General features: G+C 71.7%; 1 protein-coding gene across 1 annotated transcript in view; it reads left to right on the top strand.

Annotated features, from left to right (window-relative positions):
- The window catches only part of PLD4 (phospholipase D family, member 4), a 15809-nt gene that overhangs the window by 12134 nt on the left and 3234 nt on the right, over window positions 1-441 (top strand). Inside the window, exons 4-5 of the mRNA XM_014544032.1 lie at window positions 3-142; window positions 294-427. Coding sequence (XP_014399518.1) covers window positions 3-142; window positions 294-427 — 274 coding nt within the window. The remainder of the gene's footprint in view (window positions 1-2; window positions 143-293; window positions 428-441) is intronic.

The raw sequence follows: 441 nt of genomic DNA, 5'->3' as shown, positions 1-441 counted from the left end.
AGCCAGCAGCCCCTCCGCCCAGCCCCTGGCGCAGGCCTGGCTGCAGCTGCTGGACGCCGCACAGGAGAGCGTCCACATAGCCTCCTACTACTGGTCGCTCACGGGCCGGGACATCGGGGTCAATGACTCCTCTTCCCAGCTGGTGCGCCCCCCTCCCTGCCCCCCGACAGCGAGCCGGGGCCCAGCAGTGTGACTGTGCTGTGGGGGGTCAGGATGGCCCTGGGGGGGGCCTGGGACCTCCCTCGTGGGGGCGGCAGAGGGCGGCTGGGTGACCGCTCCCTGCCTGGTTGCAGGGAGAGGCCCTTTTGCAGAAGCTGCTGCAGGTGCTGGGCAGGAACGTGTCCCTGGCCGTGGCCACCAGCCAACCCACGCTGGCCAAGACCTCCACCGACCTGCGGGTCCTGGCAGACCGAGGTAGGGGCCTGCCCGCACCTGCCGCCC

Source organism: Myotis brandtii, unplaced genomic scaffold (assembly GCF_000412655.1).
Source record: "Myotis brandtii unplaced genomic scaffold, ASM41265v1 scaffold3489, whole genome shotgun sequence".
Lineage (NCBI taxonomy): Eukaryota > Metazoa > Chordata > Mammalia > Chiroptera > Vespertilionidae > Myotis > Myotis brandtii.
Note: the sequence above shows the minus strand (reverse complement) of the source record. Positions and strands in the feature narration are given on the sequence as shown.